At 39.1% G+C, this 15,399-nt stretch overlaps 1 protein-coding gene across 1 annotated transcript in view; it reads left to right on the top strand.

The window, feature by feature from the left end:
- The window catches only part of LOC119414506 (BMP/retinoic acid-inducible neural-specific protein 3-like), a 52,612-nt gene that overhangs the window by 26,587 nt on the left and 10,626 nt on the right, over positions 1–15,399 (top strand). Inside the window, exons 3-4 of the mRNA XM_037681601.1 lie at positions 1,233–1,441; positions 11,534–11,639. Of these exons, the coding sequence (XP_037537529.1) occupies positions 1,233–1,441; positions 11,534–11,639 (315 nt within the window). The remainder of the gene's footprint in view (positions 1–1,232; positions 1,442–11,533; positions 11,640–15,399) is intronic.

Raw genomic sequence — 15,399 nt, 5'->3', positions numbered from 1 at the left:
TAAAAAAAAAAAAAAATGTGGGTGGAAAAGGTGAAACGCACCTGCCTCCACCCTCATTCTCCCCATTCTGGGCACCTGAGCAAGGCCCTTAACCCCCACCATCTGCTCCCTAAACAGGTCTCTCTTGAAAATGAGTTCTAGTGACTCAATGAGACTACCTGTATAATTAAAGGGTAAATGAAAAAAATGTTTTTACATAAAATCCCAACTTTTCAGAAATGGGTTAGTGTTTCGATTGTCCCACTGCTGAAGTACGGTCAGTAATTATTACAAAATGATGTCCTGCATATTGCTTTTTGTCAAATCACTGCATAGTTGTGGTTGTTGTGCCATGCTGGACAGTAATAACAAATTCAATATTTTGCACGTTATGGACTTTTTAAAATCCTAATAGTTCTCAAGTTCACAGTTATTAGATTTATACTGTTGAAAAGGAAAGAAAAATAAACATTTTGGTTGCAGTATAGGGAAAACAATGTTATGATAAAATATCTCATCTTGACACTTCTGAGATATACAAAATGACTTTGGTAGGAAAATAAATTTTGTAAGTCAAACAAATTGGATAAATGTGGCTTTTGTGCATCTTGTTAAAGATCTCTAAAGAGCTCTTGCTACAAACTTGCACTTTAGAGTTTGCTCATTCATTTTCTGAATTAGACCTCAAACACTATATGTTTCGTAATAACTTGAGCGTTGAAAGGGAAATCAAAGGGCTCACCTGGTGTTGAGCTTCACACTTGTTCTGAGGTGTGAGACGGATGTTGTAATTACAGAAGAAGATGAGGCAAGTTGGAGAAGGGAGCAAATACACCAGAAACATATATCACACCATTGCATTTTTGATGCTGAAGCTTTCATTTGAAAACTGAACGAATAAGTAAAGGGAGATTTTCTTAAGCACAATTTTAGTGTCATGCAGAATTTCTGTCTTTGTGGAAAGTAGTGTTGGCTTAAGATTTGCTCTATTTTTTTAACATACGTTTTGTCCGTTATGATAAGTATGAAAAAAATGATAAAGATGATTACAATAATTACAATAATCTATTTATTCATGAGGATCCTAATATATGCAGAGACCTTGTTTGTGCCTTTTCCTCCAATCATCCACAGCATCAGTTCCACCACAACACTTAATCACCACTGCACTTTGTATCTGAAAAGATACTAATGAAAGGTGATTAGTGCTGCTCCGTCAGAGCTAATGAAGCTCTCTGTTTGACTGTCCCCAGGGGAGGAGTCTCTGACAATATTTGTGGACAAAAGGAAGCTCAGCCTGGAGTCTTCACCATCAGGGAGCGAGGGCAGCATCAAGAACTCTAATACGACAGGCGCAGTGACTCTGGAAGCCCTCCACCAGCTGGCTGCCTCCTACTTTACAGACAGAGAGGGCACCCTGCGCAGGCTGCACCACCTCCAGATAGCATCCACCACCATACGGGTATGTAAGAGTCTAAAACTCAGCAGCCAGTGAAAAATGAAACAACACATACTTTGTGCCTAAAGGCATCTGAGTTTCTCCCTTGCCTAGCCTCCAGCATTTACACAAGCGAGCATGATGATATAAAGCATTAATGCTGTGCAGGGTCAGCTTCTGGGAAACCTGAAACTTATTCAGCATAAATTAATAAATGATTTAGGGAAAGTAAATTATTTTAATGTACATATATTTTAGATATGTGTAATTAGTACACACACCTGTCACATTTGTGGAGTGTAATGTAAGTAAATGGACCCAACAATGCAGACCAAGTCTAAGGATGAACGAGAATTTGAACTTTTTATATAGAGCGTCACTTCACTGACAGGTAAGGAGCTCGAGCTTGTGTGTGAGGTTGAGCGGTACCAACTAGATATAGTTGGACTCAACTTTATGCGCAACTTGTGCTCTGGAACCCAACTCCTGGACAGAGACTGGGCTCTCTCCTGCTCCAGAGTTGCTTAGAGAGAGGGGCGTTGGGCAGGTGTGAGCCCCCGGCTGAATGCCTCAGTGTTGAAGTTTTCCCCGGTGAATGAGAGGGTTGCCTCTGTGTGGCTTCTGGCTGTAGAAGGTTCTGACTGTTGTTCATATGCACCAAACATCGGTTCAGATTAGCCATCTTTTCTGGAGTCTTGGGATGGTGCCATCGATGGATTCCCTCATTCTGCTGAGTGACTTCAATGCTCATGTGGGCAATGACAGAGTTATCTGGAAGGGCATGATTGGGAGGAACAGCCTCCCTCATCTGAACCTGAATGGTGTTTTCTTATTGGACTTCTGTGTTAGGCCTGGGTTGTCCATGAAAAACATGTCTGTGCATAGGGTGGGTCATAAGTTATAGGGTGGTTTGGTAGCTTTACCACTGTTATCCTGTGTCATTTGATTGTTATTTTGCTGTACATAACTTTAGTTGGCCTTGTTGCTGTTTTTAAGTGCTTTATAAAGAATTATAGTGCACTTGGTACCAGGCTACTTTAGGCCAAAAGTCAATAAATTTTGTAATTGTGTTGTCAGACCAGCAGCCCTATGTCTTGAATACTGGGGTAAAGAGAGGGGCAGAGCTGTCAACTGAATACCACCTGGTGGTGAGTTGGATCCAGTGGCAGGGGAGTCTGCTGGACAGAACTGTTAAACCAAATGGTAAGGAAAAATTGGGGACGTCATAACCAAAGGCTGGCTAATCTTGTTTAGGTCATGACCTTAACAAAGGTTAAGGTTTGCCCATATTAGGCTACATTTCTTTGCCTGTGAATAGAAAGGTGTTTCATACTGTAACTATGATAGGCCCACAACATGGATAATGAGCTGAAACAGTGGAGCAGCAAAACCCTGACCCATCATGTCTACTTTTCCATAGATGAATATATGTTCTTTTTTTAAGAGAACAGGCCCACGGTCACTTTCAGGTAAGGGAATATAAAAGAACCCCACTGAGCATCCTAATTATCCAAGTTAAAAAAAAAATATTTTAAATAAGTAAATACTTTGTATGTTGAAGAGTGTAAGCTGACCTGTACTTCTTGGAATGATAAATTCTTGATATTGGTTTTTGGTTGACAGCCCAAGAAGGAGTGGAGGATATGGAGGGAGCCCTGGAGAGAGAGCAAGATGAACCAGATTAGAAAAAAAAAAGTAGTCAAGGCCATCATATATTTTTTAACAACATTGATGAGGGGAGACTCATATTATCGACATCTTTTTCAAATGGCAATTTGCAATGCAATGATGTTTTGCAATGGGCAATTCCATATATGCAAAGTGGTGATTCTTCCTTAATAATGTTAGAATTATTTTCAGTGATTTTAGCTTTTTGACATATTTAGGCTTTTCTGCCTTTTTTCCCTCATAGAAAATGAATTTAGGTCAGGTGCTGCTTCTTTCAGCTTCCTTGTCCAAATTTTAACATTTTTCAGCTACTACCAGCTAATTTCAGCTGGTTTTTCACTGTTTTGTGCTCCTTTCAGATTCTATCTGCTAACTACAACATTTTTTGTGCTTCTTCTAACTTCATTCCATTAATTTCAGCTTGATATGCTCCTATCAGCTTACTTCTGCAAGTTCTAGCTTTTTCTACTATTTCAGCTACTTTAGCTGTTTTATGCTACTTTAAGCTTTTTCAGGTGATTCCAGATTATTTTTTTTAGCTCATTTCAACTTTTTTCCAGGCTAATTCAGCAAAAATGTGCTCTCTCTACTTCCTTCTGGTAATTTATGTTTCATTCTGCTCTTACAGCTACTTTTTAGCTGTTTTTTATTTATTTAAGCTTTTTTATATAATTCCCACTTTTGTGCTCATTTCTCCTTCTTTCAACCTAATTGGGCAAACAATTTTTTTCTGCTTTCTTCTGCTAATTTAATTTTGTTCTAATTTTTCAGTTAGCTTTTTAGGGTTTTTTTAAGCTAATTTCAGCTGTTTTTAGATAATTTCCACTTTTTTGTGCTCATATCTGCTTTTTTAACCCTAATCAACTTATTTCTACTAATTTCAGCTTGCGCTCCTTTCACCTTATTTCTGCTATCTTCAGTTTTTTCAGATACTATTTATCTGTTTCATACTAATCTTACCTTTTTCAGCTTATCCCACATTTTTGGAACTGATTTAAACTCTTTTCAGCCTAATTCAGCTAAAATGTGCTCTCTCCTTTGCCTACTGGTAAGTTGTTTCTTTCTGGTTTTTAGCTACTTTTCAGCTGTTTTTGCTAGTTTCAGCTGTTTGCAGATAATTTCCACTTTTATGTGCTCATTTCTGCTTCTTTCAGCAAATGTATTCTTTTTGCTTTCTTTTGCTAATTTAAGCTTGTTCTACTTTTTAAACTACCTTTTTTTTTTTAGCATTTTTTAGCTAATTTCAACTGTTTTCAGATTAATTCAAGTTTTTGTGTTAATTTCTGCTACTTTCAGACTAATTAACATCTTTCTGCTAATTTCAGCTTGTTATGCTCCCGTCAGCTTTTTTTGACTAGTTCCAGTTTTTTCTGCTATTTCATCTACTATTTACTATCCATCCATCCATCCATCCATTATCTTTACCCGCTTATTCCATTTTGAGTCACGGGGGTCGCTGGTGCCCATGTCCAGCAATCACTGTGCGAGGGGCGGGGTACACCCTGGACAGGTCGCAAGTCCATCACAGGGCCACATAGAGACAAACGAGACAAACAACCATTCACTCTCTCACTCACACCTAGGGACAATTTAGAGTTACCAATCAGCCTAACATGCATGTTTTTGGTCTGTGGGAGGAAACGAGTACCAGGAGAAAACCCACGCATGCACAGAGAGAACATGCAAACTCCACCCAGAAAGGCCCCTGGACCGGGGTTTGAGCCGGGGACCTGCTCGCTGAGGGGCAGCAGCTCTACCAGTTGCTCCACCGTGCTGCCCATGTTCATAACCTTTCCACAAAACTTTACATTGACAGGTTTGAACTACTAATGTTTAAAAAATTGTAACTTGAATAATTTAACAATAAAACAACTGGGTGTGTTTCATTATTATATAAATGAATGAGAAATTTGATCTCATTCTCCTGTAACATTTAACTTGTGCCTTTAAAAAACACAATAGTACGATTCACCCAGGGCTTTTTGTGCAAGCCTCATATTAAAATATGTGACATTAAACGGCCTGAGTAAAACACCAGAAGACGTTTTTAATCCCATAAACAGGGGAGAAGATTAGTCCTGCAACTAATTGTCTGAATTTCCTTAGTGCTAGCTGCTTTTCATTAGCATCCCCACTGGCCAGCCCTAACAATTCTTAATTAAATTACTTTCATAATCCATAGTCTTGGTTTAGATTGATATACCAGTTCAAATTAATAGACTTTAAACTATATGAACTTGTGAGCTGAAATATCCGAGGCAGAGATTAACACACTTTCATTCAAATAGCATAAAAACAGTAAAACAAAAATAATATGCAACAGCAAAAATCACATTATTTCTTTCATCCTTCTGAATTAGGTGTGAAGCTAAATTACTGGAATTCCAGTAACTTCAGTAAATCTTTGAGAAAAGCCAAATTCATCTTTCATGTGATCCACTAAGAAAACAGTTTGTCACATCCACCAAAGCACAGAACTAACTGAATGAAGAAAACATTTATTCCTTCAGCCACAAGTTGTTTAAAAAAAACATGTATGTACATTTATGTCTGTAAACTGGGTTTAGAATGGGGTTTTTTTTAGGTTTCACTGCCATCTGTACACAAAACTGACATTTATGAATAATACAAGGAGACCATGAACCTGCTGTGGATCACTTTATCTGATCATAATTTCATTAAATTTGATTAGCTTACAAAGGAGACCTGGTGTTACTGCCGTCATTCCTCCCACCAGTGCAACTCAGTTTTTGTGAATCATTTAGTTAAGAACTATAATAGAAAAGGTTTACAAGATGCTTGCTTCGTATCAAGAATTGTCTCTGTTGGACAACAAATATGAGGACCAAAAAACGAACACTTGTGAGGAAACTGGCTTTTAAAGAAAGTTATAATCCACAATCTTCTCAACAACCAGCAGTCTTTGCCAAATTGTCTTCAGTCTAATGTCGATCTTACTGGTCAAGAAAGTAGAGATGCACTCGGGTCCAAATAATCCAAACCGACCCGGCCCCAGCCCGCAGCCATCATCTCCGAACCCCACCCGATCCGACGAATTAACAGTAATTACAGGTCCGAACTCGAAAAAAACCCCGACATTTTTTATTAAGCTTTGTCTGCTTATACCACCGACTATTATTGACAGTTGACGGATGAGCGTGACTGAGGGGGCAGAAGATCAGAGCTGAGGAGCTCTCAAAGCGCATTAAATGCTTCCCCTGCTTCTGCCTGTATTGAACCCTGCTCTGACATGTCGAATATTTTGTGATCTCGCCTGTTTGGGTCTCGGCAGGGCGCGTCCGCTGAGTGCAGCAGCTGCATGAACGTCCATTTGGGCTGATGGATCGCTGGCAGTAGTCCATCTGAAGCTGAACTGAACTTTTTACCTCTTTCAACCGGGCGGTGGGGCACGGTGAAACAGCAGCGTGCAGCAGGTGTAGTATGGCAAGCCATGTTTGCACATATTGGATTGTGGGCCGCACGCATCGCTGACGCAATAAAAAGCCAGACCCAACCCACACATTAAGCACATTATTATGACCCAGGTCGGTCCGGGCTCCGTGTTCGGGTTAGAAAAGACAGCTCTACAAGAAAGTACATACATGTATACACTATACAGTACAGTAGAAATGTGAAATAGCTGGTTTGGACCTAACCCAAACTCAAACAAATAAATCAAAGTAGTAGCTTATAAAGATCCTCTTTACTCAGACAGCCAACCTTGTTTTATCAACAGAAACAAGGTCAGGTGTGTGAAAAAAATGCAAAAAAATAAAAAGTTGTTTCCTTTATTCCCCAAGGATTCCAGAGCTTATCAAGAGAGGAATGAGTGGCCTTGAACAAAGCCAGATACAAAAAAGGATGGCCGTAGTCACTAACAACAAGATTCCTAGTTTATTGATAGTTGGATCTTAGAGTGATGAAGACGAGGACCTCTAGGACCCTCATGGTGCCTCACTCCTACCTCTTCTGTTACTTTTGCATTCTTGTTTTTTTTTTTTTAATTAAATCCATGTTAAAGTTTAATTTTTGGACCTAACCCAAACCCAGAGAAAAAAATAATTAAAGGACAACGTGTGGACTCCACCCAAACAGTAAACCTTGTTTTACTAACAGAAACAAGGTCATATGAATAGATGTACTTTGCAGCAAAAAAGTATTCCTCTTCTCCTCAAAGATTACAACATTAAATGCACTAAAAGAAAGAAAACAAAGCAAAAAAAAAAAAAGATTTTGAATCCATCATCAGAAGAAGGATCTCTGTCCGTGCAAAAAGATAATACAATTGCCTTAAACAAAGCCAGGATATGATAAGGACGTATGTAGCTGTTGACAAACAGATCCTTGGTTTTGTGTTTGCTGGATCCCAGAGCAAGAAAATAAATTTCGCTAATTGGAAATTCTAAATTTTATCCATATATTGATATTTGTGGACAGCACGGTGGCGCAACTGGTAGAGCTTCTGCCTCTCAGCGAGAAGGTTGCTGGTTCAAATCATGGTCATGGGGCCTTTCTGGGTGGAGTTTACATGTCCTCTCCGTGCATGCGTGAGTTTTCTCCGGGTACTCCAGTTTCCTTCCACAGACTAAAAACATGCATGTTAAACTGATTGGTAACTCTAAATTGTCTCTAGGTGTGAGTGAGAGAGTGAATGATTGTTTGTTGATGCATTGAGCATGCATCAGGATAGATTGTTTGTCTCGTTTGTCTCTATGTGTCCCTGTGATGGACTGGAGACCTGTCCAGGGTGTACCCTGCCCCTCGCACAGTGATTGCTGGACATGGCCACCAGCGACCCCTGTGACCCAAAATGGAAGAAGCAGGTAAAATATAATGGATTTATGGATGTATGGATGAACGTTCGTGTTTACAGGGTGTTCTCCTAACAAATTCATACATTTTAAGTGTGTGTGTGTGTGTGTGTGTGGGGGGGGGGGGGTGTTAGAGAGAGACAAAAAGAGAGAGAGAGAGTCTGTCAGGGATTGATTGAGCAAATTTAAATGAAATCCATTGAAGATTTAATATAATGTGTTTTTTTTTCTTCTATCAGCATCTTTTCATTTATTCTTTAACATCTTTAATTGGTTGTTAGTTCATTAGTGTTTGAGCTCAGACTTTGTGAATGAGAGCACATCTGAGTGACATTTTATTATCTTCATCACAGAAAAGTGTTCCTCACTTATGTCTTTCATGCATTGGCTCCTGTATGTTTTCTTGCTGCCTCTGCTACTTCTGAGGTGCAGCTGGTCTGTGAAGCTTTCATTGCAGTGAGCATGTCTGATGCAATTAAGCTGCAGGTTGAGCACACTGAAAATGATTAATATGATTTGTTGAAACAATAATTCACACAGCAACTTTCATTGCAGAGCTTTGTAGTGTCTCTCTTATCTTTTTCCCCCCACCTCCATTATCTGAAATTTTTTTTATCGGCAAACATAAAAAAGAGCTAGTAGACTGCAGGACTTCACTTTTGGGTTATTTAACGACGCCAAGTAACGACACACCGTGGTAACCAACTGTCCCTTAAGATAAAGGAACTGTCTCATATTTAAAACCAAAAAGTCTGGACTGATAATGAAAGCACTTTGTTTATTAATTTAAAAAAAATAAACTATAAATAGATATGAGGACAGCAGGACAGTGATGAGATGTGCTGTAGGAGTGACAGATAGCTTCCAGGTGGAGGTGGGAGTGCATCAAGAATCAGCTCTGAGCCCCTTCTTGTTTGCTCTGGTGCTGGACCGACTAACAGATGAGGTCAGGTGGGAATCTCCATGAACTATGATGTTTGCAGATGACATTTTGATCTGTGGTGAGAACAGGGAACAGGTGGAAGAGACCTTGGAGAGGTGCAGGTATGCACTTGAAAGAAGAGGAATGAAAGTCAGTCTTAGTAAAACAGAGTACATGTGAGAATGAGAGGGAGGCTGGTGGAACAGTGAGGCTACAAGGAGCAGATGTCACAAAGGTGCAGGACTTCAAGTTCTTGGGGTCCACTGTCCAGGAAAATGGGGAATGTGGTAAAGACATGAAGAAGAGAGTTCATGTAGGATGGAGTGGATGGAGAAAAGTTTCAGGAGTGATTTGTGACAAAAGGGTGTCATCAAAGGTCAAAAGTAAAAACTACAAGAGTAGTATGATCGGTGGCACTGAATTAAAAAAATAAATAAAAACAGGAGGAAGAACTGGAAGTGGCAGAAATGAAGATGTTGAGGTTCTCCTTAGGAGAGACAAGGATGGATAAGATTAGGAATGAGATCATCAGAGGTACAGCACAGGTTGAACAACTGGGAGATAAAGTTAGAGAGACCAGACTGAGATGGTTTGGACATGTCCAGAGAAGGGACAGTGAGTATATTGGTAGGATGTTAGAAATGCAGCTGCCAGGAAACAGACAAAGAGCAGATATATGTATGCAATTAGAGAGGACATGGAGGTAGATGGAGTGAGGACAGAGGATGCAAAGGACAGAGAGAGATGGAGGAAGATGACTCTATGGAGACCCCTGAAAATTCCATCCATCCGTCATCTTTACTGCTTCTTCCTTTTTGGGTCACAGAGGTCACTGGTGTCTATATCCAGCAGTCACTGTGCGAGACACCAGGTACACTCTGGACAGGTCTCCAGTCCATCACAGGGACACATGGAGACAAACGAGACAAACAATCATTCACTCTCTCACTCACACCTAGAGACAATTTAGAGTTACCAATCAGCCTAACATGCATGTTTTTGGTCCTTGGAAGGAAACCTGAGTACCCGGAGAAAACCCACGCATGCACGGAGAGAACATGCAAACTCCACCCAGAATGGTCCTCCGGCTGGGATGACCTTCTCACTGAGAGGCGGCAGCTCTACGAACTGCGCCACCGTGCTGCCCACCCCTGAAAATTGAACAGCTTAAAGAAATGGAAAGAATGTTTAGACATTGGCAGAATAAGCTGCTGAGACTTTAGATCCTTATATAGACCTTATATTTTCTCCCCAGTATATTCCAAGTCTTTTGTACACAAGATTGACAGGAAGCTGGAGATTAAATTAGCCAAGGTCAAGATGCATCAAGTGGCTTGGACCCTGGTAATAACTGTTCACAGTTCTAGTTTATTCTTGGTTTAGTTGTTTCAGTTTTTTAAAACTGTTGTGCTGTAGTTCAGTGTGTCTGATCTAAATCAAATGGATATGTCTCTGTTTTTGTCATGTAACATAAACTATGAAAAAAATAAAGTGCAGAATTCCGATTTTACTCTCCTCTGTTGGTGTACCGTACATAAGGAGTAAAGTTTTTTCTCTCTGACACTTCAGTAACTTCACTTGAGGACAATCTAAACTCCCAAATCCTTTAATACCTGCTCAGGGACTTTCTCTCTGTAGTTAATTTAATCAGTTAGATTAAGTTCAAATGCTTATTTACAGAATTGGCCAGGCAGTCGCACCTCCCGTGACTGCAGGGCGTTCATCAGCTCTGTCAAATCTGTTTCTCCCTACTCTCCTCTTTAATGCAGTTCATTCTCACAAAAACCCAGAGTAGGCAGAAAGATAAAGGATTGATTGATTTGAATCAGAATCTTATAATGCCATCTTTGAGTTAACACAAAGCAAATTAATAAACTCGAATTTATAGCAGCAGACACATTGCTTGTCCTGTAGCAAGCTGTAAATAGGAGACAGAAGAGGTAGAATGGAGCAGCAGTTGTGCATCCTCTCATGTAAAACACCAATCATCCATTTTATCATCTATAGTGGCTATTAGACCACGAGCATTAATCAGCCTGAGGGGCAAATGTAGATGCTAAAGTGAACGTCCACTGATGAAGACAAGTGCCTCTCCTAAAATGAGAACGTGTTAGTCTGGTTATGCATCAGTTTGATGGATTAAAGATACCATTCCATTTATTTCCAGCCAGACTGATTTTCATTCATTTGCCACTTTGCAGTGACCAGGGAGTTCAGGCAGATTGAATATCAGTGAGAATGAAAGTGGGAGGAGAAAGATGGATATTTTATGAGGGATGTAAAGCAGCATCTGTAATACATGGCAGTTCAATAAAATCACAGTAAACAGCTACTCAGGATTCAGGGAGAATTAAGAAGAGTTCTGAACAAAAACACATTCGCTAATAAAAAGTTGTGGGTTTATGAGTTTCAGGGTTTAATGTCAAAACTTGCTTGTGTTAAAAACAGCATCTTGTGACATTTGGTCACAAAGATCATTCTGTCTGAAGAGAGAAAACACCATAATTAGTTTTTCTATATTAATTTGAAAAAAATTGTATTTCAATTTCTTTTGAGGAAAAAAAATGCGTCTCATGAGTTTTTATGTTCTTTTGAATTTCTTTACAGGAAAATGCAAACGTAGCATAAGTCCGTTAACAAAGCTCACAATACTGAAATGACCAACCAAACAAAAGTCATCAAATGTCTGTGTGTGTTCTCTGTGTGTTCTTTCAGGTGACTGAAACAAGAACTGGTCCTCTTGGGTGCAGCAACTATGACAATCTGGACACAGTCAGCTCTGTTTTAGTGCACAGTCCAGAAAACAAGGTTCAGCTACAAGGTAAACAACATACTGTATCAGCATAAATGCATCTAACTGCTAACACACAAGTTCAACAGAGGCAACTGAATTTCTTTCTTCGTTTCTCAGTTATGTTAAAGACATTTCACCTCCTATTCAAAAGGTTTGAACTGACGTGCATTCATATGTCCATTCAACCACAATTCACATTATTGGTTAATTTACAAAGTGAGGTTGCTGAGAGAATGGTCCAGGTGGGAAACCCAGACCTTCTCCCACAGCAAAACTTCACAACTGCTCCGAAGGTATTCCACAGGGATCCCAGGCCAGAAAGGATATTTACACTTTGTTTATTCCTACACATGTGAGCATGTGGAGCAGGGGGCTGCACCTAGGGTGCCCAGGGAGCAGCTGGAGGACGCTCAGAGGACCACAGGGGGGCAAATGAGGGTGGAGGCAGATGTGGGTTTATGAATTTGAACCTGCGACCTTCTGATCACAAGCTCACTTTCTTTAACCTCTGTGATCTAAAGCACTGATCAAGCTCTACAGATTCAGATTAGCTTTGTAGTGATAAAGTGCTGTATGTATGGGTAAATAAGGGCACAGATTGTGTTGTAATGCTCTTTGAGTATCTTGATAAGCTAGAAAGGTGATATATATATATATATATATATATATATATTTTTTTTTTTTTTTTTTCCTCAAATCGTGCCCTGTCTAGGACACGGCATGAGAGATCTTTTTTTATACCGTCTCTCCTCATGTTTTTTTTCCCTTTTCTCATCCAAGCAAAATATTATTCTGAATAAGAATAAAAGGGCTGCGCTATTTATAGCTGCAGCTTCGTGCACTCCGCCCATCTTTCGGACGACTGTACGTACACATTGTCATTGTATCTCGGTGCAATGCCAATAAAGTTTATTCTGATTCTGATTTATTTATTCATATATATATATATATATATATATATATATATATATATATATATGGGGGAGTGGTGGCGCAGAGGTTAGAAGATGGGCTTGTGATCGGAAAGTCGTACAACTCCTGGTGCCATCAACATCAAAATGTGGGTGGAAAAGGTGGAACACCCACACCTCCCTCCACCCTCATTTGCCCCACACTGGGCCCCTGAGCAAGGCCCTTAACCCCCACCATCTGCTCCCTAAACAGGTCTCTCTTGAAGATGAGTTCTTGTGGCTCAATGAGACTACCTGTATAAATAAAGGGTAAATGAAAATGAAAAAAATATACAAGTACAGTCCATTTGCCATTTACCATTTAAACAAGTGCCAGTTACCATAACAGACTAGAGTATCATCCTCATTAATGTGGATGAGGCCCCCAGTTACTTGGTTAACAAAGCTGAACGAAAGCCTTAGTTCTCCTCCAGAATCTGAGATTTGACTGTCAGTCAAAGTTTCTTTTTAACACACTCAGGTAAAGTCAGATTAACAAAGTCTTTTGGATAAAGGTTTCAACAATTTTTGTTTTCATTTTGAATCCATCCAGATGACCGGACTTCATTTGTTAGACACTTAAGTAAACTTTGCGCAGGAGCTGGAGTACAGTAATCACTCAATCATTGTAACGTACACCCCCCCCACACACATATTTTAATGGTGTCACCAACTCCCATTTTCCACTCTGCAAGTGCTGTCCATGTCTTCCATGCAACATTAAAGACTCATGTCAACAAAGACAGTATTTCTGGGCAAAATAAATTCCAGTACATTTTAAGAAACTGACAGTTGTCATGTCCTGGATGACTGACAATCTATACCAAATGTGTTGTATTTATTAATTTGTACTACCTTTACTGTTTGCACAGCTTCCATCAACAGGATTGTGAATGGTAACCAGTGATATCAGAGGTGCTGGTGAGAGGTTTGCCCTTTCACTGACCCTACTGCTAGTCTTACATTTCACCTACAGCTACATGACTGTCATCAATCTTTTCTTCTAATTACCTCTTTACTGCACAAAGCATCCATCACAAATAAGTGCAGACAAATGACAAACTAAAGCAGTGGGTGACATTGACCTTGTGGAATGTGTATTGTGCATGTCAGAGCATTAAAAACTCATATCATCCTTTAAAAATTATTATTATTATTTTAAAGATAGATCATATTTAAAATGGTAATTTTGCATCAGTTTTTGCTTGATGCTGCAAACACAGATTAACTACTGGTGTATGTGTTCAAAAAGTGTTTGTTGAAACCGTGTGATCCGGTCTGCATCAGGTCATTTTGTTTTTTTACAGCGTTGCATTAAGAATAATCTTGAACTCTGCAAGTAACTGAAGAGGCTTATTTTCCAAATGGTCAATGTACTGTTTTAAAGGCCACTCTGGACATTTTTATTTTTATTATTTATTTTATTTTTCTATTGAACCAAGCAAACAACATCTCAGCCTATAAATTCCAGGGCCTCTCCCTCCTCCCCTTGTTTTACAGAAGACACAGTTTTTTAATACTGAAAATATAAATCGTTCATATTTCTGATCTTTTCATTTTGCTTGAAAAATATCAGTCATATATGAAACAGCTTAGTCACACAGTATATTGTCTTTTTTTTTTATTTTGTTTCCCTGGGGAGCACTTTCAGAACAAATCAAGACCCTGTTCTGCTCCAGATCATTTTAAAAACAGATTTTTTTTACTGTTTCTCATTCAAACAGAAACAGTTTTGGTGACAATAACCCACACAAACAGACCAAAACAAATTGAATCTTGTCTCAAAGTGAAGATTTTATTTCAAGTTTTGATGTCTTTGTTTGAACTAGAAAATGGAGCTTCTTTGAAGAAATAAAAAGAATGAAAGAAAAACAGCTTGTTTCACATATGGCCACTCTTGAACTAAAATAATGGAAGAACTGTAGACATTTTTTTTCCACATTTACCTAATCTTATCCTGATCTTCTCATTATTAAACGTTGTTCACGTCATGATGTACTGAAAGGAAACTGCTGAGTATAAACTAAACTAAACACAAGTTTTTGGAGAATGTTTAGCTATGCACCATGTGTCCAAATGATTTCATATCTACTTCCAGTAGCAATAGTAGACCATTCAATTCACTTCAGCTTATTTATAAAGCACCAAGTTACAACAGAAGTTGTCTCAGGGCAATGAACAAAAACATTTACATACATCATAAAAGCCAACAAGTAAAAGTTATCTATCTAAGGAAGTCAGTGGATTGCATTGAATGTTCACTTCATCAGTCTCCCATCCTAAGCAAGCCCAAAGACAACAGTGGACAGGAAGAAACCTCCAGTAGAACCAGGATCAGGATGAAACCATCTGCTTTGACCAGCTGGGGTTTGAGAGGGCAGGAAGGAGAAAATCAAACATGAAAGGACTGATCCAGGTGTACTTTCTGTTGGAAGAAAGACAAAAATACAAACAGGTAGAGCAGAGTAAGTAAAGACAGCAGCAGAGTGACGAAATGTGGTCAATTTGTCCTCCAGAAGTCAAAGTCTAAGCAGAATAACTAAGGGACAGCTCAGGAAACCCAAGCAGACATTACTGTAATTATAGGATTTATCAAAAAGGAAACACTTAAGCCCAGTCTTCAAACTGGACAATGTGTCAGCCTCATGGACAGCAACTGGAAGTTGGTTCCACAAGAGAGGAGACTGATAACTGAAAGATCTGCCTCCCATTGTACTTTGGATTATATACTATACTATAGTATATTTATATATAAATAAACTGCATTGAACGGAATGTATGTGCCAGTAAATATAAATGTAGACAATACGCACAATAATCAAGCTGTTTTGTGCAAT

The sequence above is a fragment of the Nematolebias whitei genome, chromosome 9 (assembly GCF_014905685.2).
Source record: "Nematolebias whitei isolate Nwh7 chromosome 9, NemWhi1, whole genome shotgun sequence".
Taxonomy (NCBI): Eukaryota; Metazoa; Chordata; class Actinopteri; order Cyprinodontiformes; family Rivulidae; genus Nematolebias; species Nematolebias whitei.
This window is presented reverse-complemented; position numbering and strand designations above follow the sequence as displayed.